This window comes from Rhodnius prolixus, unplaced genomic scaffold, assembly GCF_049639745.1.
Source record: "Rhodnius prolixus isolate KJV_2025 unplaced genomic scaffold, Rpr scaffold_3, whole genome shotgun sequence".
NCBI classification, from domain to species: Eukaryota; Metazoa; Arthropoda; class Insecta; order Hemiptera; family Reduviidae; genus Rhodnius; species Rhodnius prolixus.
This window is the reverse complement of record NW_027411603.1, coordinates 46,458,096-46,483,922: the sequence shown is the minus strand read 5'-3', so window position 1 is coordinate 46,483,922 and position 25,827 is coordinate 46,458,096. Positions and strand designations below refer to the sequence as shown.

At 30.6% G+C, this 25,827-nt stretch overlaps 1 protein-coding gene and 2 long non-coding RNA genes across 9 annotated transcripts; 1 reads left to right on the top strand and 2 right to left on the bottom strand.

Moving 5' to 3' along the window:
* Positions 1-1,389: 1,389 nt before the first annotated feature.
* Positions 1,390-10,623, top strand: LOC141453148 (uncharacterized). 3 transcript variants are annotated; one of them, XR_012457802.1, is made up of 7 exons: positions 1,390-1,546; positions 3,285-3,449; positions 4,752-4,881; positions 6,916-6,941; positions 7,933-7,980; positions 8,859-8,988; positions 9,502-10,623. It is a non-coding gene; the product is annotated as an uncharacterized lncRNA (long non-coding RNA). The 3 variants fall into 3 exon arrangements; XR_012457803.1 differs by lacking the exons at positions 6,916-6,941; positions 7,933-7,980 and having other exon boundaries at positions 9,502-9,631; positions 10,005-10,623; XR_012457801.1 differs by lacking the exons at positions 6,916-6,941; positions 7,933-7,980.
* Positions 10,624-13,270: 2,647 nt separating this feature from the next.
* Positions 13,271-17,202, bottom strand: LOC141453145 (programmed cell death protein 6-like). 3 transcript variants are annotated; one of them, XM_074125970.1, is made up of 4 exons: positions 17,165-17,202; positions 15,659-15,765; positions 13,642-13,910; positions 13,271-13,533 (listed from the first exon to the last, which is right to left on the bottom strand). In XM_074125970.1, exons 1-4 carry the CDS (start codon positions 17,185-17,187, stop codon positions 13,432-13,434), a joined length of 501 nt encoding a protein of 166 aa, XP_073982071.1. In that variant the 5' UTR covers positions 17,188-17,202; the 3' UTR covers positions 13,271-13,431. The 3 variants fall into 3 exon arrangements, with proteins under 3 accessions (XP_073982071.1, XP_073982072.1, XP_073982069.1); XM_074125971.1 differs by lacking the exon at positions 17,165-17,202 and adding an exon at positions 16,567-16,887 and having other exon boundaries at positions 13,271-13,554; XM_074125968.1 differs by lacking the exon at positions 17,165-17,202 and adding an exon at positions 16,567-16,878.
* Positions 17,203-19,578: 2,376 nt separating this feature from the next.
* On the bottom strand, positions 19,579-25,821 carry LOC141453146 (uncharacterized). Of its 3 annotated transcripts, none has more exons than XR_012457798.1 (6): positions 25,659-25,821; positions 24,369-24,673; positions 23,601-23,696; positions 23,098-23,203; positions 21,777-21,876; positions 19,579-19,826 (listed from the first exon to the last, which is right to left on the bottom strand). It is a non-coding gene; the product is annotated as an uncharacterized lncRNA (long non-coding RNA). The 3 variants fall into 3 exon arrangements; XR_012457799.1 differs by having other exon boundaries at positions 24,369-24,504; positions 25,659-25,819; XR_012457797.1 differs by lacking the exon at positions 25,659-25,821 and having other exon boundaries at positions 24,369-24,888.
* Positions 25,822-25,827: the final 6 nt, after the last annotated feature.

The following is a 25,827-nucleotide window of genomic DNA, read 5'->3' as shown; positions in this document are numbered from 1 at the left end:
TATCACGGCTTTTCCTCCTCATCTAGTCCCCAGACGATTCCTCGTCGATGGTAGTTATTCAGTAATATTTTGCCTGCCTCTTTTATCCTTCCTGCAGGTAATCAATCTAAAATTTTTGTGGGCAACCATGCCTCTTATTTTCTGCGGACGGACCGTAAATTTACACCCTTCTTTACTCGAACGGCCTTCTGTCCACTTTCTAGTACCTCTATCATTTCCCCCCTAACTCGATGAGACATCCTCAACGTTAGTATATAATTAACTAAAAACTCGTTTATTTAACTCCATTAGAAAAAGTGTGGATAAAAGATGTAGATAGATGTAATTGCACTATATTGTGTCCATATTAATTACTATACTTTTTGTTTAGAGAATTAGGTTTGTAGAAGTTTGGAAATTCTGGATTTAAACTTGGTCGGCCAAAAGCAAGAATTGTAATTCGTTAGTTTTTTGGTTGTTGCGACGTTAAGCCCCGTCTGGAAAAATAGTTTTACTAAAATATTATTTGTATTAGTTTTCATCTTTAATACCATTTAAAGCTGCCCTTTCGTTCTCTTTGGACCATTTCTTTTTACAAAGTAAAAGATGTAATAGTACGAATTAATTCACTTTAGAATGTTCTGCTTCTTCGTCATATTTTTATTCTCTCCGTATTACCAACTATTTTAAATTAGCACTTATAATTAACATTGTTATAATAATGTACATTACTTTGCATTTTAAATTAAATAGGCAGGTTTTAGGAGAAGAGAATGGTGAGCAAGTTAATACGAAATCTTATATTCACAACTAAATATTTTGTAAATTATCCTGTGAAAATTATAAAAAGTGCCAATTGCATTCTGCACACTTGAAGGAGCGTTCTAAAATAATTATAATTCGCCTTGTACTGTTTACAGAGTTTATCATCTTCTTCTTCGTCGATTTTATTTAACCAGAAAGCTATCGAATAATGTATGCTAAATATATGAGCTATTTTCTTAATTGCAAAATATCTGGTTTTCCTTGACTGCTTCAAAAACAAATATCACTTCCTTGACAGCTAGATGCCCTGCAGTCATCAAATGGTGTTCTAAGGTAATTTCTTTCTCTTACTTCTCTGTTAGCACCCACAACTTACAAATATCCATTAATTCTTCTGTACTTTAACATGTATAATTTAACAGCCAGTGATTATTTTTATTAACTATTCTTGTTTTACTTGAAAAGAAGCCAAACTAAAACGGATATTGTAATGATAAGTGAATTCAAAACATACAAATCAACAATGTACTTAAAAGTAAGGAATTCCACCGGTTCATAATTGACAAGCCCGCACGATCTAGCGGCAACATTAGTAACTAACTAGCTCTGTAGTTCGATCAAACTCTCATAGGTAGCGCTAGTGAGCACTATGCCATACTTTTTTATCGATAACCTTCTTTTAGGTTTCAGAAAAAAGGAGAGTGAAGACTAGCTAAGTTTATCAAGAAATTGAATGCGTAATGTGCATGTTCATTGTCTGATATGAATATGCTCTGGAAAAGAAGGATTTATGGGCGAATTGGTAAGTCCGATTTGGTACTCAAAGAATAGACTAAAAAATGCATGATCCAAGGAAATAAAACGTATTGGTACTCATTTATGACTATTTTTTACTTATGCTTTTTGCCACTCAGCAATAAGTGTTAACTCAGGATAACGAACTGACTAAGAAATTAATATTAATTTCTTTAATTAGTTATTTTTTTCATTATTTCCTTTTATTAGAGGGTTTAAGAGGTAGTGCAAAAATAGAAGAGTTGCTTTATAACTTTTCACAATTTTTCAAAAATTTCAAGATTGTCTACACGCCTGTTGTTATATTTAATAACTTGGTTTTTGTGCTGTAAATTATTAATTACTGAAAATGTTATTTTTCTTCTTCATTCAAACTTATCTACTCTTATCTCAAAAGCAGTTAGAAGGTAAAGAGAGTTTGGTTATATCTATTATACAAAATTGGCCCAAGCGATTAAGAAACAAACACAATTAAAAGATTAGTGTATTTTAGAGAGATATACACTTGGTTAGGAATCATCGGATATATAAGAAAGCATACTATTCACCTTGGAATCATATAACGCATTTCGTTTTCCATAGTTCAGGCCTTACGCCAGGAAAACAGCACTTTTGGCTGATCTAAATGGTGATTGAAACTATTTCGCGGCTGAATTGAAATTGGTAAAACAATAAAATTGTACCCCAGGTATTTATATGTTTTAACAACTTCAACTATAATTTTACTGAATTTAAAATCCTTATAATTAAGCTAGGGTCTTCTTTTATGAAATATGACAAGAAAAATCTTAATAGATTTTTCAAATTTAGTGAATTTATAACACTACTTGTTAAAAATGATCAAGATATGTAACGATCCTTGCTAGGTGTATAATAGTAAGACCGTAGCTCTGTGTAGAGTTTCGTGGATAATTTATGTTGAAGTTTAAAGTAATATCCTTGAGCACAACTTCCCTCTAAGCATTAAACAAGAAAAGAGAAAATTGGGAGAGGCTTCAAATCTCCCCTTAAAGAAACCTACGTAAGATTTTGTTTAGAAATATCGTTGTTTTATATAATAAGTATTATTGCCATAATGTCAATGATTGGAGCCCGGGACACTCCTGAAATAGAATTTTGTTGGGTAGTTAATAGAATGAATCTACAACCTTTAATCTACATGTTTTTTAAGTTGACGGTTGATAATTTCAATAGTTACTTGAAATAAAACAATATTTATATAAATATCAGACTATCTCCTCCTATTTTAGAGGCCTGATGGCCAAACGTCGTGACCCTCTTCTTTGAGAATTGATCTAGAGTACCCTATCTCCTCTTTCGTATTTCAGTTGCTGTTGAGGACAATTTTTCACTCCATCTCTTTTTGAGCGAATTAACAGCTCTTCTTTTCTGACAACTTTGCCCCTCTTTCACTTCGACTGTACACTCTTATCAGTCCAGGACATCATTACTTGGAATTTTGTCTTGTTAACACTAATGATAGTGTAGTTTACGTATTTCTTTCGTCTCTGCTATATGAAATGTCAAAAAGGGTGGACAGACTCCTTCAGAAAAGAATTATTTTTTACAAAGTTATTTTATTTTGATTATCCGAGTACACAAAAACAATGGAATAGAGGGACCAGTCTGCTGTAATCGTATCTGAAGAAAAATACTCTGGATAAAAATTATGCCGAGATATGGTAGAATTAGTAGGTTATAATATATGTTGATGTGATTACTAATTGTGTGGTATTGCATTCTAGGTAATTCTACTCTGCATAAGCCAGAAGGCATACATCCTTATTAGGTTGCAAGATATCCTTTTTGAAAATTAAATGGAAAAGGGCCACCTTTAACCAGACAGAAAATGACTGTGTTTATGTCGTCGTAAAATTTGAACTTGGAGCATTTCCCGGACAGCTTTGTATGTAAGTAAACAAAACAATTTTAATATTAATGTGGAAAATGCAACAGATTTTCTCACGTTAAGTATTTTTCTTGCTTTCTTTTTAGTAAATTCCCTTCTTCTATTTTCGTAATCAATTGATAGTTACTATTATTTTATCTAATAATGTTCGATTTTACTGTTTCTTTGTGGTCCCAATGTTTCCTTTTAAATATTTTATAATACTTCAATATGAAAGTTTTTACAGTTAGTATTTTAAATTAAATCCAGACTAATAACAGAATTGAAATAAGAACGCCCGTACATTTTTAATATTCTGTTAATTATTTTTAATATTTTATTGTTATACTTTCAATGTGATGGATTATATATTATGATCCATTATATCTTAGACCTTTTCTATATGTTAACTGCTCAAAAGTTCACACTTTGATTTATCACACAGACAAACTCTAGTTCAGAGCTTATTCTTGTACACACTTAAATAGTTTATCCATTAGATCGCATGGGTATGTAGATTCAAGTCTATAATTTCAAATATGACATTTACAGTACATTTATTATTTTAGGTAATACATACCATATATATAACTTATATCTAGACAAAATGATTATCAATAAATAAATGAGATAAATATTACTACAAAATTAAGAGAGAAATTACTATTTTTAGATATAAAGTTCATTACGTATGCGTTGAACCTTCAGATCGTAATATCTCTTACTATGTAACTCCTGCAACTAACTGGTAAAGAAGTACCTATTTTCTGATGTGTGTAATATTTTCCTTTATATCTGAAAGATTTTTCAATTCATTGCAAGATCTGAATTTGATTAAAAAATACAATGGTATCATTCGTGTGAATTCTGAAATATTTTCAATCAAATTAAAATATTTTCTGTTTAGGCTAAACTTTTTAATTTAAAGAAAAAAAAGGGAACGATTTAATTAAAAATTGCAGTATTAAAAGTATATAAAAATGATTATGAATTTTTTTTTCTCTACTGACTTAAAGTTAGTTAAGATATTATATTCATTTAATCTGATGTATATATCAATACTGCAGCTGTATTTGAGTTTATTTAGTTAAATTTAACAAAAATACTTAATCATATGTTGCTAATGTAATAATCTAGTCTTTTCCACTAAACTTTTTCAGGGAAAAAATGTTTTAATTTAATTGGAACTTGGTTTACATAACAAAAAGTTTAGTTTAAGAACAAAAAATGCAGTTACTAGTTCTTTCATCCCTCATTAAAATGGAACTGAATTAAGTTGGAGTAATGTACTGAGTTTTAATGTATTTTATTTTATTATGTCCAGTGTTTTCGTCTCTGGGGCCTTTTAACCTTTCGCCAGCTAGTAGCTACGCTTAACGCCTGCAGCACGTTCATCTTAAGGGGATTCGTCTCATTTTTACGTTGCAGGAAAGCTACCTACGATATCTTTTCAGGTAATCTCTTTCTTAGTATATAAGACATACAAAAGGAAAAAAAAAAAATGTTTCCTGATGGTTAGCATCTTTGTTAATACAATGTAAGTCGTTCATTTGAATTCTTTAGCATTTTGAATAGTAACTATATCCCCATAATTGTATTAAACTTTTACATTTAATTTAATGAAAAAGTGAGTACAATTATATATTTAAAAAAAAATTAAATAAAAAATATTAGAAGTATATAAAATGTATTTTTCTGAAATAGATTTGAGTTTCAAATTGAATGATTTTAAAGTCAGAAGAATTAGTTTTTTGTTAACTACTTCAGAGTTATGTAAATTACCGGATTTGATATTTTTTATTGTTGGCACTGTTTAATATTTTGTAGTCTTTTTATCCCACTTACACTTTAAAACGTTTTTAATGCCTTTTTTTTTTTTTAATTTTCACTTTTATTATGTTTTGATCCTAGTTTTCAAATTTCCTGCTACTTTGACACTTAGGGAGTCACATTAAATCTTTTATTTTAAATTTTTTGCTGAGGATTCGGTTTTGAGTCACTTACTTACTCTCTCTCTGTACAATGTGGATTCTGTAATTCAAAGTTTTTTTAGAAAATTAATTTTCTTGTTATTTTTTCCGTGTATGTTTTTAATTCTTTTTTTAAAGCTCTTATTCTTTCTTTATAATCAAGTTCCTATGTTTTAAATATATATTGTAATTATATTTCAAATTAACTCAGTCTAAATTATTAAAATTATATGGTAAGTTTTGGAAATCTAATTCAATGTCATTAAAGCTTGTAAATCGATTCAAACTTGTAAACCAATTCAAAGTCAACTAGTTCAGTCGCAAAAATGGGTGGTCTTGATTTAAAGAGATGAAAATTGAGTTGTTTTTTTTTCTTTTTTTTTTTGGCATTGGCTTCCGCCATACAGCCAGCATCGTCTAGGTGCTTATCACTAGAATATCACTCTCTCCATTCTTACCTACAAAAACATTCGCTTCACACATTCATCATTCTACTATATACCGCTATTTACATAAACTACTGCTAATGGATGGAGCAGCACTCTGTGCTCCTGCCATCCTTATAGCTTAACCAAAATTAAAATCACGTAATCCTTCTCTAAGCATTTTCTTCCATTCATTCTAATTCGGCTATAGCTTTTAAATACATTCATATTTCATTGCTAGCTCTGCTATCGACTTAAGCACATAAATGTTGGTGGAGAATATAATGTCTTCGTAGCGAAATGGTGCATCTAAATACCTGTATATATCGTCAAACATTCGTTTCCTTTCTACTACATAACGTGGACATATCATTATTACATGTTTGAAATCCTCCTCCTCATTGCAATCTACGCAAAGAGGAGAGGACCTTTTGTTGATCCTGTGTAGATACGATCCGCACACTGCGTGGTTCGCTCTCAGCCTGCTTATTGTCGTAACAACCCATTTATTAGTGACAGTTCCCTTAAACCATGGTTGTCTAGGTAACTGATCTGCCATAGTTTTATAGAATCTACCTTTAACACCATTATTGTAATCTGTCTGCCATTTTTGTAGTGCTGCTTGTGCAATTATACCCTTGATATCGGTGTGTGGTAATTTATAATTAGCCATTTCCCCACTATTGGTGGCTTCCTTTGCAAGTGTATCAACAATTTCATTCTCTTTTATACCACAATGACCCCTTACCCACAAAAAATTAATGCAGACTCCCTTCTCTTTAAAACTGGCAATAGTTTCTACAATCTCTGGGATAATGTGATTCATTCCTGCAGCCTGGTTGTGTATATGTGATAATTTACACAACGCACTCTGGCTGTCACTAATAATGGTATATTTTATCTCCGACAAAGAATAAATATATTTTAAAGCCGTTAAAATAGCAATTAGCTCCGCTGTATAGATGGAAAATTGAGTTAGATGACAATGAAAAAAAAAGTACGCCTGATTCTGATACCATCATGAGATCATTAGTTTCTGTCATGCTCAGCGATGTATGAAAAATAACCACATGTGTTTTTAACTATTACTTAGAGTAATCTCAGCCTTGGACACTAAGGGTACGTTCACAACGGAGCTGTGAGCATAGATGATAGCGGAGATGATAGCAGTGATGCATCAGCGCTTATAGAATAACCTAGTACATTCTTATGTGAGCGTGCACAACGAAGCTTCGACTAGTGACTCATACTCGCTGCTATAAACGAGCATAGATGATAGAATTGAATTTTTCATTTTTCTGCTAGCTGAACTCCAGTATCGGAGCTTCAAAATGGACGTCGAAAAATTATTCAGTGCTGTCTTTACTCATTATTTTTTATTATTTACTTTTAAACAATATTTTGTTTTTTAAATCGTGCTTACATTTATTTTCATGTGTATTTATTTGTTGTTTTTTTTCAATAAAATCATTACTTACCTAAGAGTAATCACTAGTTTTTCTTCTATGGTTATAGGATTTCCATGACAATTTTTCCAAAGTTTTCTTAATTTTGACCTTATTTTTTTCTAAAATATAGTCGAATGTGGGTGGACCCATCCTCACATATTCCAAAAAAACGATCCGGATAATTTCTAAGTTCCTTATATAAATAGTGAAATTCGCCCAAAGTACTTCGTTTTTTATTTATGGTATGTACATGATATTTTCTAAAGCGTTTTTTCTTTAAAATATACCTTTTTGTTGCTGCTGAACATAAAAACTCTTCTTCACTTCTCGGACATGTTGCATGTATCGCAGCTCTGTTGTGCACACTAATCAGCGATTATATTTTACTCTATCAGTTATCATCTCTGCTATCATCTATACTCACAGCTCCGTTGTAAACGTACCCTAAGGCTGGAAACATAGTGGAGCGGCGAGCAAAGCGGCGATGATAGCGAAGAGCGAAGCGGCAAAAACAAAAACTAGAAATAGATAGAGTTGCTCTATCTTCGCTTTGCTCGCCACTATGCGCGGTCCCATATGTTTACTTGTGTTTGATTTCGCCGCTTCGCTCTTCGCTATCATCGCCGCTTTGCTCGCCGCTCCACTATGTTTCCAGCCTAAAGGAAAGCTTTGCCACTCACTGAACATGGGACTTCAAAAGGGATATTAAGGTATAATTTTGTATCCAGTGATTAAGTTTATTAAATAATCTTGTTTTACTTGAAAAGAAGCCAAACTAAAACGGATATTGTAATGACAAATGAATTCAAAACATACAGATCAGTATTATACTTAAAATGAGGAATTGGCCGGCTCCTGATTGACAAGCCCGCACGATCTAGCGGCAACATTAGTAACTAACTAGCTCTGTAGTTCGATCAAACTCTCATAGGTAGCGCTAGTGAGCACTAAGCCATACTTTTTTATCGATAACCTTCTTTTAGGTTTCAGAAAGAACTTCACCAAACAGTAGCGTGAATGTTAGAGGTGTGTATCTGTATGAAATATAAGTTAAATTACTAATATTTTGCATTTTATCGTCAAATTCATCTTACAATGGCCAAACTTCGGGTAGTCTTAATTACATATAAATATCTAAAATTATACATTTTTAAATAAACATTTAATTAGCAAAACTTGTCATGATTACAATTTGATTTAAAAATAAATTATGTTAACGACAAAAAGTATATTTCAAAAAACAGTAAGCCTAAGGGGTATTTCAGTTCAAATTTCATCCGTAAGAATAACATTGAATTATATGAAGTGTTTATATTAACATTGCATTCATTATCTTCTTGACAAGCCTAGAAAGAAATCAAGCTGAGAGATTATTCTCAATCCAGTGGCTCATTTTGTAAGTTAATATATTACCTTTTTACGTGCATTTGAGTTTATCACAGCGACGTTTAAATTTATAATCGTACCCAATGAATCTAACGGGAACCACAACGCTTCTAACCACTTGGCTAGCGTGCACTAACAAAACCAATAATATATATAGATTCATTGGTTGACTTGTATTTTTAACTATACTTCTTTATTCTAGGAAATTTGTGCATAATATTGAGCTGGAGAGTGAAGACTAGCTAAGTTTATCAAGAAATTTAATGCGTAATGTGCATGTTCATTGTCTGATATGAATATGCTCTGGAAAAGAAGGATTTATGGGCGAATTGGTAAGTCCGATTTGGTACTCAAAGAATAGACTAAAAAATGCCTGATCCAAGGAAATAAAACGTATTGGTACTCATTTATGACTATTTTTTACTTATGCTTTTTGCCACTCAGCAATAAGTGTTAACTCAGGATAACGAACTGACTAACAAATTAAGTATATCACTAAGTATATAAAAATAATTTGGTATTTTTTTCTTTATTGATTTAAAGTAAAGATATATTCATTTAATTTGATGTATATATCAATACTTCAGCTATTTTTGAGTTTATTTAGTTAAATTTAACAAAAATACTTAATCATATGTTGCTAATGTAATAATCTAGTCTTTTCCACTAAACTTTTTCAAGGGAATAAATGTTTTAATTTAATTGCAACTTGGTTTGCATAACAAAAAGTTTAGTTTAAGAACAAAAAATGCAGTTACTAGTTCTTTCATCCCTCATTAAAATGGAACTGAATTAAGTTCGAGTAATGTACTGAGTTTTAATGTATTTTATTTTATTATGTCCAGTGTTTTCGTCCCTGGGGCCTTTAAAACTTTCGCCAGCTGGTAGCTACGCTTAACGCCTGCAGCACGTTCATCTTAAGGGGATTCGTCTCATTTTTACGTTGCAGGAAAGCTACGTAAGATATCTTTTCAGGTAATCTCTTTCTTTGTATATAAGACATACAAAAGGAAAAGAAACTTTGTTTCCTGATAGTTACCATCTTCGTTAATACAACTCAAACTTGTAAACCAATTCAAAGTCAACTAGTTCAGTCGCAAAAATGGGCGGTCTTGATTGTCTGTCAAGGACTGTCACTAATAATGGTATATTTTTTCTCCGACAAAGAATAAATATATTTTAAAGCCGTTAAAATAGCAATTAGCTCCGCTGTATAGATGGAAAATTGAGTTAGAAGACATTGAAAAAAAAATTACGCCTGATTCTGATACCATCATGAGAGAATTAGTTTCTGTCTTGCTCAGCGATATCTGAAAAATAACCACATGTGTTTTTAACTATTATTTAGAGTATATTCAGCCTTGGAGACTAAAGGAAAGCTTCGCCACTCACTGCACATGGGACTTCAAAAGGGATATTAAGGTATAATTTTGTATCCAGTGATTATATTTGTTAAATAATCTTGTTTTTAGAAGCCAAACTAAAACGGATATTGTAATGACAAATGAATTCAAAACATACAGATCAGTATTATATTTAAAATGAGGAATTGCCGGCTCATGATTACAAGCCCGCACGATCTAGCGGCAACATTAGTAACTAACTAGCTCTGTAGTTCACTCAAACTCTTATAGGTAGCGCCAGTGAGTATTAAGTCAGGCTTCAAAACTGGTATCGAGAGTTAAGTCCCAGGTAAGTGTTAGTTTAAGTGCATCAATTACGCAAAATAATATTTATTGGAGAATGCAACTTTTTAGAAAATATAAAGAGAAAAGTGTGAGTGTGGCATGAGTTTGATTATTGTCTTAGTTTTCCGTAGTAGTGGAGTCATTTGTAAAACCTTTTAAAATTGGAAATTTTTTATTTTACTTCCTTTTAAAAAAAGTATTCTATGTTAAAAATTAAGTAATTGTTCCTTCCAGCTGATGTAGTACGATTATAAATACAATAAATTATCTAGTATCATATGTGTTTTAAATGTGAAACTTATTTAATATTTCATTTCGCTGTTCACGGGGGGAAAAAAAGAGGATTAGAATGTTCTCTCTTTATGTTATAATTTTAAATTTCATTAAAGTCATCTGGTGTACAACAGATATCAGCTTACCAGAACTTGAATATATAGCAAACCATTTAGAACCAGATGAATGTTGGAAGCTGACTATTATTCTACATAGTACATCCTTTGAACTTACGAATGAATTGGACAAAAATCAACAACCAGTGTTAGCAGATGTAAATTGTTTAGAACAGTTATTACATTGGAATTCCCAACCAAACGAAGGATTCGATAAAACACATGCTATATTAGCACATAGGTTAAGACAAATCAATAGAAGAGATCTATCAAATTGGTTAACTAAAACTGTATTCGAAGAATTGGGTAAAGATTTGAATAAATCATTAAGTAATGATATTCTATTTAATTATTTGATTAGCAGCACTACAGATTCTAGTTTTGTGGATTTTTTTGGTAATTATAGTGATCGTCTTGTGTTGGAAAGTACACTATGGAAACCATATGATACTGTATTAAGTGTTGTTGTTGTTTTGCTATTAATAACTTTGATTTGGTTAACTTGTCTAACATTAATCAAGACAAAAATATCTTACGAATCGCAATCAAAAAATTTTATAAATAAAGATGTTGAACAAGGGTATCCATTGCTCAAGGAAGACACTCTATTTTAATAAAGATTCATTTCTTTAGTGATTTGTTTTTAAGTAACGATTTCACTGCTTTTTGTTCATTGTACTAATAAGAGGAAATATTTAGACGACACTAAGCCTTAACAATTTATTAGTATTACCTTACCAATAGGTACATTCTTATCCCAATTATTAAACTTCTCTTTAAATTTATTTTGAAAAACTTGGTAAGATATTCAGATTGTTTCGCGTCCGTTTTTTGATTTGCTTAGAACGGATACATGTTTCATATATGTAGAATAACTGGTCTACATTTTAACTACAAGATTTTTTTTTTTTTTTGCGTCCTCTTAGAGCGGGGATAGCTTAGTGGTTATAAGTTCTGACTAGTAAGTGGGTAGCTCATCAGTTCGAGTTCTGCGTCTAGCTACTTTTGTTTATTTGTGGTAAAATGATTAGTATGAGCTTCGTTTCTAGTGCTGATACTTAATGTGGCTTTAAGCTCCACCTAAAAAAAATTTACTTTAGTTTTTACTACTATCACTATGTTCTGGTAATTGTACCTAATAGTCATCACTTTTGCTTAGAGATATGGTTCAAAAATGGAAAAACAAGTTAATCTGAATCTTATCTCAGCACATTACTTTCACTTTACGACAAATTTCCCTGTCCACTATGATTTGATGCTTTTCTTCCTGCCAATGTGGTCCGTTTACTTGAGCATAGATAAAGACTTCACGAAGACTGACTGATACATTTTGAAGACAACTGTGAAGATTCAACGAAACCATCTTATTTTAAATGGATTCAATAAATTAAGCCTTAACTTCTGCGCACCATCATCAACCGCTCCATTTTACGTTTCTGAACTTAAGTCAAAACTTTGAAAAAATTCCTCCTTTATCAACCATCAACATTCCAGGTCCTCCTCTGCGACGTTTTAAGTACGACTAGCGTAGCGACATTTCTCTCTTTTGATGATGACAGAATTTGTTCTAAACTTTACTTAGGAGGTATTACTACGGGCATACACTCCTCTCAGAGAGCGAGTTGGGGAATAGTTAAAGATGTCAGAGTTACTGAGAGGACAAGCGCTGATGGGTAGCAAACTTAGTTCAAAAGAAATATTTAAGAAGAAGGCCCACATTACTCCAAGTGGTACCAAGTTTTTCAAAGTAACTCTAAAGTAAAAAAAAGAAAGTGGCCCTTGCGTTTGAAACGAAGTACCAAGTTTAAAATATAGTAGGAAAAGTAATTCAAATGTTAGGGTTGAAGTAATATATTAAAAAGTATGGTTCTAACCACCTTAAATTAAAATACAAGCCATGGTCGTTTCGGGGGGGGGGCACTAAGTTTTAAAGTTGATGTTATGCTGAATGCTTGTGAAATCCCAAGTCAGAAGAAATAATTGGTATTTATTGGAGAAAATCAAAGTTTATTGAGGATGGTCTCGCCAAAACGTGGTTCAATCTGTATGTGGAAAAGTTATTTAGTGGATGTTTAGAGCAATTTCATTAATTAACCATGAAATTGAATAAATTTGCTGATTTAAATTGAAATTCAATGAAATTCTCATGGTTTATCATAATTTTTTTTAGTAGGATTACATTAGTTTGATAAACGAATAAATTTGACATTTTTTGTCATATGATTAAAAGTACGATTAATTTGGCCGATTTTATTCTGATTAAAATTTTGAAAAATCAATCAATTCAAAAAATTTATCCAACTAAATTAATAATACTAAATTTTTAACCAGTGCCCATCTCTGCTATCAAGAAACTCTGAATCAAGCACTGAAAACCCAACTGTAACCTTCTTGGAAGGTAAATTCAGAGTGATATCTAGTTGCTGGTACATTAGGTCTCCCTTTTTATCAAACTACTGGACATCAATTGAAGTTCTCAGTCTTTTTAAAGATATTTCTAACAGAATTCAAATGATTGTTGTAAAAAATGAAAAAAATATGTGCTGGAATTATATTTCATATTGTTCCACAAATATATATATATATACTGAATACATAACAAATAGAAACAATTTATAAAGTTATCACAAAATACTTGAGGCTTAAACAGTGCGTCTTAAAAATAGAATAAAAGACATTATTTGAATGCATAATTTTATTACATTTTTATACTAAACACCATTTCCACGAACTGTTCATATTGTAGTGTTACAACTCCATCTTGATCTGAATCATGTTTTCGGAAAGCATCAGTCAATGTCTATAACAGAAAATAGAAAATCTGAAAACTTATGATGGTTCGATCAGTGTGCATTCTTTATTAATTGGTAAGTGAAGTAAAAGAATCTTGTAAAACGAAGCTACTCACATGTAATAGTACACAGCACTGAATGAAATCGTCAAAGAGAATAGTTCCACGTCCAAAACGATCGAACTTAGCCACTATTGTGTCTATAGTCTGTACAGAAAGACGATATCCAAAAGTTGTTAAAGCCGTGGTTAGTTCACCTTTGTCAATATTACCAGAGTTGTCACGATCAAAAGAACGGAAACAATTTTGCCAATCTGTTACATATCTCCATAAGGCACCAAAATCTTGGAATGATATAGTTCCTTTATGTTCCTTATCAAACATTCCTAAGCAAGCAATAAAACACTCTGACAAAGCAGATATTTAGCATTTTTTATATAATAGAACAGTTTATTATGAAAAATGGTGTAAGTTTCCAGGCGAAATATTTCAATTTGGATATTCTGAAATTAGATTTTTTAATTATTATAATTTTTGTTTAAAAGTAAACATGAAATTGTCCATGTTTGCCTGAAATGATTCATTTACCATTCTTGAAGAACCATATACAATTGAATACAAAACTTTGTAACTGTACAGTTATCTATAAGTAAAATTATTTGTATTTTCATACGCAACTATTTCTACAAGAGGTATGAAATTTAAGTTTCGTAGCCCAAACGACTTTTTTTGTTACTGTAACTGTTAAATAATCTATTCTACGGCTGACGGAATACCAAAGCCGTAGAATACTTTGTCTGGAAAATAATGCAGGATTATGGTTTTAAAAGATAAAAAATTAAAATAATGATTGATAACTGTTTTTGTTGATCAAAATAGTTCCCATTACTTTCCATACATTTCTGCCAACGTGTGGATAACTTTTCCATACCCTCTGTATAGAATTTGGAATCCTTAGAATTTATAAATTCAGAAAACGCATTTTCTATGTTCTTTATTTTGTAAATAGCGGTCCAGGTGTCTAAAAAAAAAATGGTAATCGGTAGGCGAGTGGTCCGGTGAGTAGGGCGGGTGTGGCAGAGTCTCATAGCCAAGCTCCAACAATTTTCGGGAAGTCAAACGTGAGATATGTGGCCTAGCGTTGACATGCAACAGAATGGACCCCTTTCGATTGACTAAAGATGGTTTCATTATTGCCAATTTTTGATGCATTACTTTAATTTGGTTAAAATACGATTCGGCATTGATGGTCTCGCCAGGATTCAAGAAGCTGTAATGAATCACCAAATGAAGCCCACCAAACAGTAACCATCATCTTTTTTTGATGATTTGGGGGCTTTGGAAAATGTCGTGCTGTTTCTCCTTTGTCAAGCCACTGTACAGAGTGTCTGCTGTTGTCGTAGAGGATCCACTTTTCATCGCGTCACAATTCTGGACAGAAAAGAATCGCTGTTGTTTCGGCAAAGAAGTGCAGCACAAATTTCATACCGCTGATCTTTTTGTCGGACGTTTAATGTGTGAGAAACCCAACTTTCAACCTTTTTCACGAAAGCTCGGAGAACTTCCACGACCTTCTTTGTCTACAAGGCTAAAGTCTCCCTTTCGAAATCTCTGGAACCACCGTTGATCAGTGCACTCACTTATACTGCCTTCGCCCCAGACATCGTTGATATTTCTGGCCGTTAGAGCCTCGTTCCGGCTGAGTTTGATCTCGTAAAAAAAAATTATGCGAAAATCACGCTTTGACATCTTAGTAGACTGAATTATTTCCAAGTAGCAAAATGTTACAGAGGTGAACAAACATTTTTGTTTGAAAGAGAATTAATAAATGTTTACATTTATAAAAACTTACAAGTCCAACAAACATAAACAGTTTACAATTTAGATTTTAAAGAAAACATAAAATTCTGCACTATTTTCCGGAAAACCCAATACATGTATTCAATAGAGTATTATTATTGTAATAATGGTCAGAAATATGGGAAAAGGCGTGCCATGACGGGAAAGAAATCAACTAGACTGTTTAGTAACTTTAAATTCTAATAAAATTAATTAAAAATTCAGCATCCTGAATGTAACTCACTGTCTACACTAAGATTACACCAATTTTCATTCATGTAAAGCCCACACTTACCAATCATAAGCCTAACTGTTTCTGCGTTAAATGGGGCCCAGGTGCCATTCGATAATGCGTGCTGAAGCTCTGTAGCAGAAATCTGCCCACTTTTATCTTTATCAACTCTGAAAAATCAACGTTCATTTCAAACCATTGTCAAGAATATATACAAGATATTTATTGTAACAGATAAATTTAAATCAACTTATTAAGTTATTTTCAAAATAACTAAAAAAATATACTTTTTTCAAAAACTGGTAACAGATAATTCTTTTTAAAATATTGCTTGATTTTTTTGCTTTCTTAAAACTATTTCTACCGCGTTTTTACGTTAACCTATTTTGACTAATAGCTTTGCTTTTTTACCTGAAATGCTTTTGACTTTTTTTTTCTTTCCATAAAAGATGAGATTTTACTTATTTCTGTGATGAAAGTGTTCCTTCTTTTACATTACTACGATAATACGTCCCCCCCAAACTGGAATACAAAATCCTTTCGTAAAATAATTTCGTGAAAAAAAACATGCAAGTATTTTATTCAGACTTAATCACATTTTACAGTTTAACTACACTTTTAGGATTTGTCACTAAAAACGAAAATTTTGTGTTCCTAATTCTATGGTTTGTTTTTGGAGGGCGACATGAAATGTGTAAAATGATTTAAAATTAGAAAAGTTAAAAAAAAACACCAACTTCATTTAACAATTCTTTTTGGCAAAGTCTAAAAGGTAAATTTAAAAAAGTTGATTAGGTATAATCAATAATTTTAAATTAAAGTTTTAATAAGAGATCTTTCACATCTTTGGTATAAATAGGAATAATATGTAGGAAAAATGTGATATTACGAGATTTATAATGAAAACTCTAGTTTTCCCTTTGGTTGTCTAGAAATTTACTGACCTAATGGATTCATATATTCTTACTTACTTTTGGAAAACATCCCATAGAAATTGTTGATCGACCATGGGCGTTTGAAACTGAGCCATTTTTTAAAGAAAAAGTTCGACACTGGTCTAAATGTTTTCGAGATGAGTAATTTACTTATGAAAAATAAAACATTCACAGCTAAATATTATCACTTAGTTTCACGAACCAATATTACGTTAGAATTATATAATGAATTTTCAGAAAACTGAATCAAGACACGTATCACGATCTCCTAGTACTGCAATTAAATAGCATTGGCTAAATTACCAAGTTATACTCTTGTTTGCAATGTTTGTAACCTTTACTGGTGTACTCATCACGTGAACGTCATTTGTTAGAACTAAAGTAATCATTTGCTAAATTACCAACAAAGTTGGGTTAAGTAAAAAGTTAATCGTGAAAAATATATTGATTGTACAGGTACAGTTATTTCCTAGGTTTTCGTAAATTTTAGCAAAAAATGATTTCACTTGGTTGAAACATAAAGTAAAAAAGTTTAAGTTTTTTTAAACATATGTACATATGTAGGATCTAAGATCTCTAATATGTTATGGTATTGCTTAAATCCTTGGACTCTTATAGCCCTTAGCCAACTTACAAATGCCCTCTAGGGTCGTCCATTTGTGCTTTCTACGGACTTTACCTTTAGGATGAGTGTAAACTTATCTCGCTTTTTCCATCTACTTTTTTTTCATGTCATTCCACTTCATATTTTCAAATAATGATGTAAATATCTTGATTAGTTATAGATTAAACGTTTTTAGAACTTAGGTGTTTAAGTAACGTCTTCAGTTGATCTAACATACTCTCTTCTTTTTTCAACATTACCATGTTCTTGGTAAAAATTTTCACTTACATAACAGTAGTTTTGGTTACTTTAATATAATAGTTGAACAAATGATTGCACATTCAGATTCAATTAACTTCATTATAACATTAATTACCACATTGTAATCTACAATCTATTACTTCAGCTTTTTTTTTCCTTCTATTTCATTCGAAAGAAGAAAAATATATCTTTAAATTTTCCTGAAGCTTCTTTGCTCTCACTGATTAAGTTCTTTTTTGATAGTTCACTTATGCACTCTCACTTCTATCGTGTATGCTTAATATAATTTTATAAAGTTATTATTTTTACGTTAATCATAAAAACAAAAGAATGTAATATTTTAAATTTAATATTATTTTAGATTCAGTATTATAAATATACTGAATATAAATATAAATTAATAATTTGTAAATATTATTTAGGCAACAGTGAAATGAAACCCAAGTATAACCTTCTTACATTTACGTACTGGTCTGCTAGGATGACCAATTATGACATGCTCCTAAAAGTAAATCATTTGCAGAAAACTTTGATAACTGTCTAGAATAACATTAGCAACTAATCAAAATCAAGATTATCTACCACTTTCTGTTATGGAAATAACTGTAAGTACTAAACAGGTTAATTAATGAATTTTAAAGAAAGAAACATAAAGCTCAAGTTAAACCAAATTTCTAAATTTAGTAAAGTAGTGGGTAGCCTTTTCGTTTAATTTTAGAGTTTATCTTCTGAATTATTGATAAATTGCCCATAAAAAATATTCGCAATCGAGGAAAGTTTTTTGATTCCCTCGTCCAGTTACTGTCACGTTTCGCTGGTGTGAAAGCTCATCTTCCTAACTAGTGCAGTAAATAATTATACTTTACTCGTTTCGCTCCCTTCCATGATAACAACGTTCACTTTTTAGCGTACGTCCTTTTATTCCATTAGTATTATTTTTGTCTGATCGTCAATTTTGGTGTGTAATCTTTTTTGTAGGTATTCCTTAATTTCTTGCATCACCAATCTCATTCCGTTGAGCTAGCTTACGTGTTTAGATTTCTTGAAGTTTGCCTAAAGGCATGACCCTGATTTATTCGTAAGCATGTGATGATAATAAGTAGTACATCTTCTTAAGCTGGTTTTGTTAGTTTTTTTTCGATTTACTTGTACGTATGATTTTATAGTATTATATGCAATAATAGTTCTGTTTTTTCGTAATTCCCTTCCAAGTTTTAATTTCTTCCTTTTTAAATAACATCGTTTTTATAATTTTGTTAGAGAACCATTTCACTTTTCTTCAATATTTTTCTCTTAGGCATGTTTAGGATTAATTAAAAGTTTAAATGGCGAAAAGCTATTCATTTTTGTTGCTCCCTGTAGTAGAGCTAGTTTAAACCAGAGTTTAAGGCAATATCTATTTGGATGGAAGGTCGAGAGAAAGTCGTGTGAATTTCAACTAAAAGTTTTTAATCCACGTCTAATTTACATTAAATTCTTTTTCAGTTATATTAAATGGTTTATCAGGTAAATTCAATTTGAGAAATATTATTATAGATGTTTTTATCGGGGTTTTTTAATGCTAGGTGAAACTCGTACAATATTACAATTATTTTAATTACAATAAGTAATGATTCTTTGAGGACAACTCAGTAAACATTTTAATTATTTAAATAACAATAATGTTGATTTTCAGAATTAATATTGTTGATACCACAGTACTGCCTGCAAAACTGTTCATCAATGGAAGCGTAAGTGCCAAACTTGCAGGCCTTATCTTAGCAGCTTATCTATTACCTGAGATGAATTTTTAAGGGTCCTTCTGTACTTGCAGCAGCACGACCATCAATATGAAGTGATTCGCATCCAGGTAAGTCCTATTATTTATTATGTTCAGCGTGTTATAACATGAACTAAAACTTTTTTTCATATAAATTATTCTTTTGTATCTGAAAGGAGTTTTAATTTTTGTAATTTAATTGAAAACTTCAATTAAATAAATAAACTTTAATTAATTTCCAAAAAAATAATTGAATAATAAAAATGCTAGTAAATTATTTTCTAATATATTATATTATATTTTTATTATATTATTATATTTTTCCAATCAAATTAATTTTATTCCTAAGAAATAAGTGTGTTTTTTAGAAATATATTTCATTAACATCGAATAAAAAGGTTAAGGTTAAAAAAAAATCTATAAATTTAATAGATAAGTCTCTTTATTTAATTTTTATAATAAACATAAATTGTTACATAAGTTTTTCTTAAAACTAGGTGAAACACAGTAAACATTTTAATTATTTAAATTACAAGAAATAATGATTTTCAGTATCAATACTGGTGATATCCATAGTACTTGCCTGCAAAGCTGTTCATCAACGGATGCCCAAGTGAAAAGACGTCAAAGATCAACCCGATGGGAATATAACAGCAAACATTGGTTAGGAATCTATAAAAAAAGTAAGTAGTTATTATACGTATTATGCATGTTTTAATCAAAAATAGAAATTGCATGTTTAAAAAAACAAATAAAAAAGTAATTAGGTAGGTTGCATTGAGTAAATTGTTTTTAATTTTATTTCCGCTTAAAGTTCATTAAACATTTTTTAAATATGTGATACATAATGAGTTAATGGGGCAACTTATTCGGTGTAGCGTACCCTTAGTGTCAAATTCCTACGTATTTTCACCATTTCATTTTTATACTCATTCATCCTATCTATTTTTAGACAGCTTTTTAATATTTTCAGCTGCTATTTGCAAATTTTATTTCTATAATAACTTTTTGTCAGTATTATAGTCAAGTTCAGAGTTTGGTAAAACGTAGTCGCGATTTACACGTAGATAAACGTCTAAAGAAAAGATTTAGGTTTTTAAAAAACGATCAAATCTTTAGCTTAATCGTAGTCTTCTTTATTTAATTTTTATAATACATAAATTGTTATAGATGATTTTCTCGGACTTCTTATAATCTTATAAGTAGGTGAAACTCCTTACAACATTTAAATTATTTTAATAACGATAAATAATGTTGATTTTCAGAATTAATATTGTTGATACCAAAGTACTGCCTGCAAAACTGTTCTTTAATGGAAGCCCAAGTGAAAAAGACGTGAAACATCAATCCAATGTGAATATATCAGCAAACATTGGTTAGGATTTATAAAAAAAAAGGTACGTAATTATTATACGTAATATGCGTGATTTCACCAAAATTAAAAATTGCATGTTAAAAAAATATAATTTTTTTGCTGAATAAAAGTCTTAAAAAAAGTTATTTTATTTATTTTTCCTTTTTATGTGTTAATTAATATGAAAAAGTTAAAATAAAACGAAAAAAATTAATAATATTTTATTAATATTCTAAAGTGCTGATGAAAAAGCGAAAAAATAAAAAAGATAACCTAAAAGGAAGGTTACAAATCTAGAGAGTGGTAGAAGTAAAAAAGGAAACCTAGAGGGAAGGTTAAACATGGTCGACAGTGTCGTGAGAGTGTGCAAGAGCAACAGTCAGCTGGGCGATCTAGGAGCCAGTGGATCAGGTGAGTTAAATGCCGCCATCTTGCTCCAGGAGGCTATATAACTAAGTTCGCTGGAAGGGCGGGGCAGGGTGGGGAGAACCGTCGAAGCGACAACATCTCCCCACTACGTCACTATCACTCAACATCATGATTACTTTGAAGAGAGAGGTGATGAATGTTAGACTAGACTAGATAGAGATATGTTTGGAGCGACGAGCGATATACCCCCCTTGATCACTCAAGTCGTACTGAATGAAAATGGTTCTTGCACCTGTATTTATAGTGTTACCTGGCGGCCATTTTTAAAACAGCTGTTCTATAGAAAGTCCAGTAAGTGCTGCTACCTGGTGGCTACTTCTGGAACTATTTTCTCACCTGTCTGATAAGTGGCGCCCTCTGACGGATTTTTTTAGAACTAATCTTTGATTTAATTTATTATTTCAAGTTTTTCTGCTAGTTTTAAACGTTTTTTAGGAATTATTTTTGTATTTTATTGTCTATATGTATATTTTCCGTATAATAGAATGTCAAATATGAAGTATATGTAAAAACAAAATAGATAGCAAATAATTTTTTACATTTTATTGACTTGTATGTATATTTTTCGTATAATAGAATGTAAAATATGAAGTCTATGTAAAAATAGATATGCAAATAAATGTATTTTTTTTTCAAATTAAATGTTATTATTTATTCTCCTACTAATAATAATACTAAAATACAATATTGTTTTTTATTTTTTAAAATTATTTTTAAACTTTTTATAATAAATTTTTATAAACTCTACAAATTATTTTGTCGATAAATTATCAAAACTTAGTTTAAAATTATAATTTTACAAAGAAAACATGCATATTTAAATGATAAAAGCAACTCACTTGACCTGTATGGACCACCTTACGTTTACGTCTTTTTCAACTGGGCTTGCTTCTATTGATAAATAGTATATCAGGCAGTACTCCAGTATCAGCAGTTAATCTAAAAATCAACATGATTTAATATAATTAAAATAAAATGTTGGAGTTATGTCTTCAATTAAGAAGCTGAGAAAAAAATCTATTGTAGATAAATAACATAGGTATAAATGTCTTTCAGGAAAATGTTTGAATGCAAAAACTTTAAAGGTGAAACAATTTTTGGTTGATAATTTAGACAATTTGATAACTTAGAGAATTTAATTTGTACATAATGTGTTGTTCACTTCTGTAAGCAGTTTATTATTATAATAATATTTATCAAATCGAATTTACCTGATAAACCATTTAATATAACTGAAAAAGAATTTAATGTAAATTAGACGTGGATTAAAAACTTTTAGTTGAAATTCACACGACTTTCTCTCGACCTTCCATCCAAATAGATATTGCCTTAAACTCTGGTTTAAACTAGCTCTACTACAGGGAGCAACAAAAATGAATAGCTTTTCGCCATTTAAACTTTTAATTGAAGAATTCAATAAATAATGCAGAAAAAAACTTCAAATTGGTTACTTTGTCACTTACATGATTCTAACATCATTGGAGCAATGCAAAATAACAGACGACATAATCATAAACATGCCTAAGAGAAAAATATTGAAGAAAAGTGAAATGGTTCTCTAACAAAATTATAAAAACGATGTTATTTAAAAAGGAAGAAATTAAAACTTGGAAGGGAATTACGAAAAAACAGAACCATTATTGCATATAATACCATAAAATCATACGTACAAGTAAATCGAAAAAAAACTAACAAAACCAGCTTAAGAAGGAGATGTACTACTTATTATCATCACATGATTACCAATAAATCAGGGTCATGTCTGTAGGCAATCTTCAAGAAATCTAAACACGTAAGCTCACTCAACGGAATGAGAATGTTGATGAAAGAAACTGAAGGAATACCTACAAAAAAGATTACACATAAAACCAAAATAGACGATCAGACAAAAGTAATACTAATGGAATAAGAGGACGTACGCTAAAAAAGGGAGTAAAGTATAATTATTTACTGCACTCTAGTTTAGGAAGATGAGCTTTCACACTAGCGAAACGTGACAGTAACTGGACGAGGGAATCAAAAAACTTTCCTCGATTGCGAATTTTATTATAGGCAATTTATCAAAAATTCAGAAGATCAACTCTAAAATTATCAAAACTTAGTTTAAAATTATAATTTTACAAAGAAAACATGCATATTTAAATGATAAAAGCAACTCACTTGACCTATATAGGATCACCTTACGTTTAGATCTTTTACGTCTTTTTCAACTGGGCTTCTATTGATAAATAGTGCATCAGGCAGCACTCCAGTATCAGCAGTTAATCTGAAAATCAACATCATTTAATATAATTAAAATAAAATGTTTGAGTTATGTCTTCAATTAAGAAGCTGAGAAAAAATCTATTATAGATAAATGTCTTTCAGAAAAATTTTTGAATGCAAAAAAACTTTAAAGGTAAAACAATTTTTGGTTGATAATTTAGACGTGTAATAGAATACAAAATACCAAGTCTATGTAAAAACAAAATAGGTATGCAAATAAATAGATTTTGTTTCAAATTAAACGTTTTTACTTATACTCCTACTAAATACATTTTTTTCACAAAAGTCAAAAAATAAAATAATAAATAAGATAGTGATACAAACATGCAAATAATACCTATACCTAAATAATCCTTTTTTAAAGTAATTGATTAATAACGAATGTTGTTTGTACTTACTCATTTGATGGATGTTTTCTCAACGTCTTTTTCATTTGCACTTCAGTTGTTGGACAGTTTTGCAGTTACTGGCTCACAGTATTGGCTGTTTACAATCTGAAAATCATTATTCAATGAAATAATCAGTTTACAGAGTTAATCTTGAATTAAAAAACATTCTATTCAATGATACTACAAATTAAAACGAAATTATTTGATCTAAACTGTTCGTCCTAAATTTTTTCAGCGTGTAATTTAGCAATTGTTGCTATTAATATACCTAATAAAAATAAATGGTTCAAAGAACTTGACTACAAGTCCTCTTTCATTTTGAGATGTTTGTAATAAAAGAAAGTATTTTTTTTATATAATATCTCAAAACACGCTTATTTTGAAATAACACAAGCATTAAGATTTGTTATTGCCTGAATGTAAAATTTATCACTGATTTCGTCCATGGTAGAACACTATTAAATCCCTAACAGGTTTTGGAGGTAAATGTGCAGAATAGATACCCGGGGCGAGGACTATTTTTGAAGTGATTTTATTTCACTGTTACCATCTCAAATGCAATTTTACAAATGTAAAACATTTTTACATTACAACAGCTACAAAAAATCACTTCAAAACTTATAATTTTTTTTCAATTGAGGGACTCCGCCTACCCTTCTTTTTAACATGGGCGCTTCGCCCCCACACATCTTTCTATTGCATCCCGCTAACTACGTATAACGTGAAATTTTAGTTGTGACACATCTCTCACACCAAAGCAAAAGAAAATTAACTTACCTTATTCACAGCGATCCCTATCAGACGATTCGTACACTTTCGTAACTTCCTCCATAAAGTCACCACAGGACGAATGACTACTATGCCAATCATCATGAATACAGTTACAAAATGAGGACAGCAAAACCATAAAAAACTGGCGGAAGGCCACACATCTCATTAATACAATTACAATGACAGTAGTTACACATATTATACAAAGACTCTCCAGCTGTCTACAAGGTAACATAAATAATCCTTCAAAATTAGGCCATGCCTCGAGTATGTACTGTGCAGATTAGTTGTTTCGGGCTTTCATCCATTACCTGACGATTATTAATCAGTTTAAATAAATATTGTATGGTGTATTCTACTGCATCCATACTTGAGTCACACTAACACTTGCCAACTGAGGGAGGTTACAAACATTGTTACAAGACATATGGTGTGTGATAATTAAAAATGTTAATCAGCTGTAAATTTTTTTTTGAAAAATAGTGAAATAAAATTAATAAAACGTATTATGAATTTCAGACTTGATTTTTTTTTTTTTATACATAGATAATTTTTTAGAATTGTATTTTCTACGAGGGGGCGCACTTTATGTAAGCAGAAAACACTGAATTATACTAAGTTCACTTGTACTAGTGAATATTGTAAAATTAAAATGAATTATTGTAACTATTTACAAAACATATGTATGTTATTAATTAATAAATAATACTTTAATATTAAAATGTGGAAAATCTTTAATAAAGAACAAGCAACATACCTACTAAAATATTCAATTTTTTAACTTTTATTATAGTGCTTACGTTAATTTACTTAGCTGTCTGTTTAGTTTAGTACAGTATGACTTTAAATAGCGTGTCCGAATTTAAAAATTCTATTTTATTCACATTTCATAAAAGAAGGCCAACTGATGAGGTGTCAATTTAGGGAAGGATTTTTTTTTTTAATACTGTAGGCAAAGTGTTTACTGGTCTTCTTTTGGACGGGATTACATTGTGTTAACGAACAAAACCTTATAAGCGAATTTCAGGTCGGTCTCCGTAAATCCAACTCAATGGTGAACAATATAACCTGATGAGCATCATAAAGATTAATTTGTCGTTTTTTTTAACGTAATTTAATTTGGCCGGTGCATCAGGTTTAGTTTTTAATCTGTCAGAAGTTTTCCTCTGTTGAATAAGTCATCTGAGTAGGAAGTGCACATATATTTTATAGAACTGTGTTTACCAACAATAAATTTGATTAAGCAGCCTTTTAGGGACTTCAAAATAAAAATTGAAAAGGTGAAGAGGTACTTACATAGTACAAGAGTTGTCCTCATAAGTGAACGCAGATGCAATGATAACTAGGCAAGATAGATGATAATCCAGTTAATTCTTTAGCTGTTGCTAGATATACCTTCGACTGATTGATATAGTAGAAAAAATAAACCTTGCACTCGCCCGTCTTCAATAGAGAATTATAACCC

Coding starts and splice junctions, on each gene's coding strand:
- LOC141453145 (XM_074125968.1), bottom strand. CDS start 16,625: ATGGCTCAGTTTCAAACGCCCATGGTCGATCAACAATTTCTATGGGAT. Junction 15,766..16,566: donor CTATGGGATGTTTTCCAAAA/GTAAGTAAGAAT, acceptor TTGATTTTTCAG/AGTTGATAAAGATAAAAGTG. Junction 13,911..15,658: donor AACAGTTAGGCTTATGATTG/GTAAGTGTGGGC, acceptor TTGCTTGCTTAG/GAATGTTTGATAAGGAACAT.